The sequence below is a fragment of the Hirsutella rhossiliensis genome (assembly GCF_020360975.1).
Source record: "Hirsutella rhossiliensis strain HR02 chromosome Unknown scaffold00028, whole genome shotgun sequence".
Classification (NCBI taxonomy): Eukaryota; Fungi; Ascomycota; class Sordariomycetes; order Hypocreales; family Ophiocordycipitaceae; genus Hirsutella; species Hirsutella rhossiliensis.
In genome coordinates, this window is record NW_025408694.1 from 43,091 (window position 1) to 45,435 (window position 2,345).

At 51.4% G+C, this 2,345-nt stretch overlaps 1 protein-coding gene across 1 annotated transcript; it reads left to right on the forward strand.

The window, feature by feature from the left end:
• Nucleotides 1–216: 216 nt before the first annotated feature.
• HRG_11929 (tc5 transposase DNA-binding domain-containing protein) lies at nt 217–906 on the forward strand (the record flags this gene model as incomplete). Its single annotated transcript, XM_044870399.1, has 2 exons — nt 217–636; nt 730–906. The coding sequence occupies 2 exons, from the start codon at nt 217–219 to the stop codon at nt 904–906; spliced, it is 597 nt and encodes a 198-aa protein (XP_044714511.1).
• Between the last annotated feature and the right edge of the window lie 1,439 nt (nt 907–2,345).

Consider the following 2,345-nt stretch of genomic DNA (forward strand, 5'->3'; position numbering starts at 1 on the left):
GGCTGTTACACTCTGGAAATGCTAGGGTCAGGTGCATGCGCGAATTGCACGTACTCATCTCGTGGGTCGCTATGCAAACTACACTGTAACACTCTAGTTCTACCTATAAAAAGAAAAGGGAAAAGATTCAACTAACGTACCCCACTGCGTCATGCAACGCACTAGGTCATGCAACAATTTTCAACACCTGACGCGTCTTCTTCAAATTGACGCGATATGGATCACAACCCTCGTATTGCAGAGGCAATTATAGAACTGCAATCCCAAGATCGCCCTAAATATGCAGAGACCGCGAGGAGATACAATATCGACAAATCCACGCTGTGGCGCCGCTTCAAAGGCAAAACAGCCTCAAATCACGACGCGAACTCTTACTCGCGACAGAAACTCACCAGCGCGCAGGAGGAGATTCTTATTGGGCACGTCAATAAGCTGACCGACCGTGGTATCCCGCCTACCCCTCAGATGTTGAAGAATATCGCCGAGGAAATCGCAGGGACAGAGCTTGGTGTCAACTGGGTGAGCCGCTTCCGCAAGCGACACCATGACCGTCTTTCGAGCTTGTATTTGCGCACCATAGATCATCAGCGGAAGGCTGCTGATAATTCCAGGCATTTCCAAAACTTCTTCAATCTAGTAAGACTGCTTTTATCGTCATTTCAAGGGTATACTGCCGACAATACTCGGTCAAATGCCGTAAAGTCGCCATTTCTGACCGAATCCAACTAGCTCCGCGAAAAGATCGAAAAGTACAACATCAGTCCCTCAAATGTTTATAATTTTGACGAGAAGGATTCCAAATTGGTCTCTCTCGCTCCACCAAGCGAGTTGTCCCCCGAGAAGCCCTCAGGCGCGGAAAACTGGTCGGGGCAAGCCAAGACGGGAACCGGGAGTTCATCACGCTGATCGCTGCCATATGTGCAGATTATTCGTACCTGCCACCGGCCCTCATTTACAAAGGGGAGTCAAAAGACTTTCAAGATACTTGGCTTGAGGATTTTGACCATTCCAGCAAGTAGCCTTCTTCGCCAGTACGGAAAACGGCTGGAGCTGTGATGCACTGGGTTTACACTGGCTTCAGCGCATATTTGACTGCCATACGAAGCAAAAGGCTGGTCGTGCCTACCGTCTCTTAATTTTAGACGGTCACAATAGTCACATTAACCTGAAATTCATTGACTATGCCGATCGGAATCGAATTCTCATTGCTGTGTTGCCATCGCACTCAACTCATCGGCTTCAACCACTCGATGTTGGCCTGTTTTCCGCACTCTCCACCTATTATGCTCAAGGTTCCGACCAGCTGATGTCCATTGGATGGGGGTTAATTCGCCTTACCAAACGGAATTTTTGGCCACTCTTTCGTGATGCGTGGAACCAGGCATTTACGGCCAAAAATATCGAGGCTGGTTGGCGGGCCACAGAATCCATCCACTCGACCCCGGCAAAGTATTGTCCAAGATTAGCCACAGCAGTGATGTGACACCCCCACAAACTGCATCTGAGGAAAGGGCGATGAAGACTCCAGGCTCTCTTCGGGCTATTCGGCGCATTACCCGCCGTCTCCGCAAGGAAGGGCTGATGGACTCCCGAGTCACAGCGCTCTCCCGAGCATCAGAGAAACTGGCGACACAATATGAGCTCGTACAACACGAAAATCGAGATCTACAGGAAGCGCTCAAACTTGCACATAAAAAAGGGAAACGCAGAAAGGCCTTGGGCCTTTTCAATCCGGAAGAAAGTGGTGGCCAGCCGGTCTTTTTCAGTCCAGCCAAGGTGGAACTGGCGCGGCGACGTCAGACGGACAAGGCACAGGCCGACGAGCAGCGCAAGCAAGCCATTGAAGATCGTCGACTCCAGGTAGCCATATCACGTGAAGAAAAGGCTCGAGAATCTGCCGAGAAGAAAAACAGCGGGCTGCAATGCGTCAGGCCTTGCGAGAGCAGCGTTCTCGAGAGAAGACAGAGCGTGCTGCGGAGCGCGAGGCAAAGCGAGCTGAGAAACGGGAGGCCGCAGCAAAATTAAAAGCAGAGAGGTCTGCACGCGAGGCTGAACGCCAGGCTATTCGGGAAGTCAAGTTTGAGGTAGCTGCTACGTCAAAGCCTGGTGTAAGAGGGCACAAAAGACATGGTAGCGGTGAGAAAAACGAGGGGCGTTGGAAGCGGGTTTGCGCGACGGGCATTCAACCACGCAACAACTCGGAGGAAGAAAGGGTAAAGATTGGTTCTGAAGCTTCAGTGGCTCGAGACCACAGTCCCGGAGCTTTAGGGGTAAAGACATACCTCCCGTTCGACGGAAGCGCAGGGAAGTATGGAGGCCGGTTTCTCAGTCTCTCAGGTCTGGGC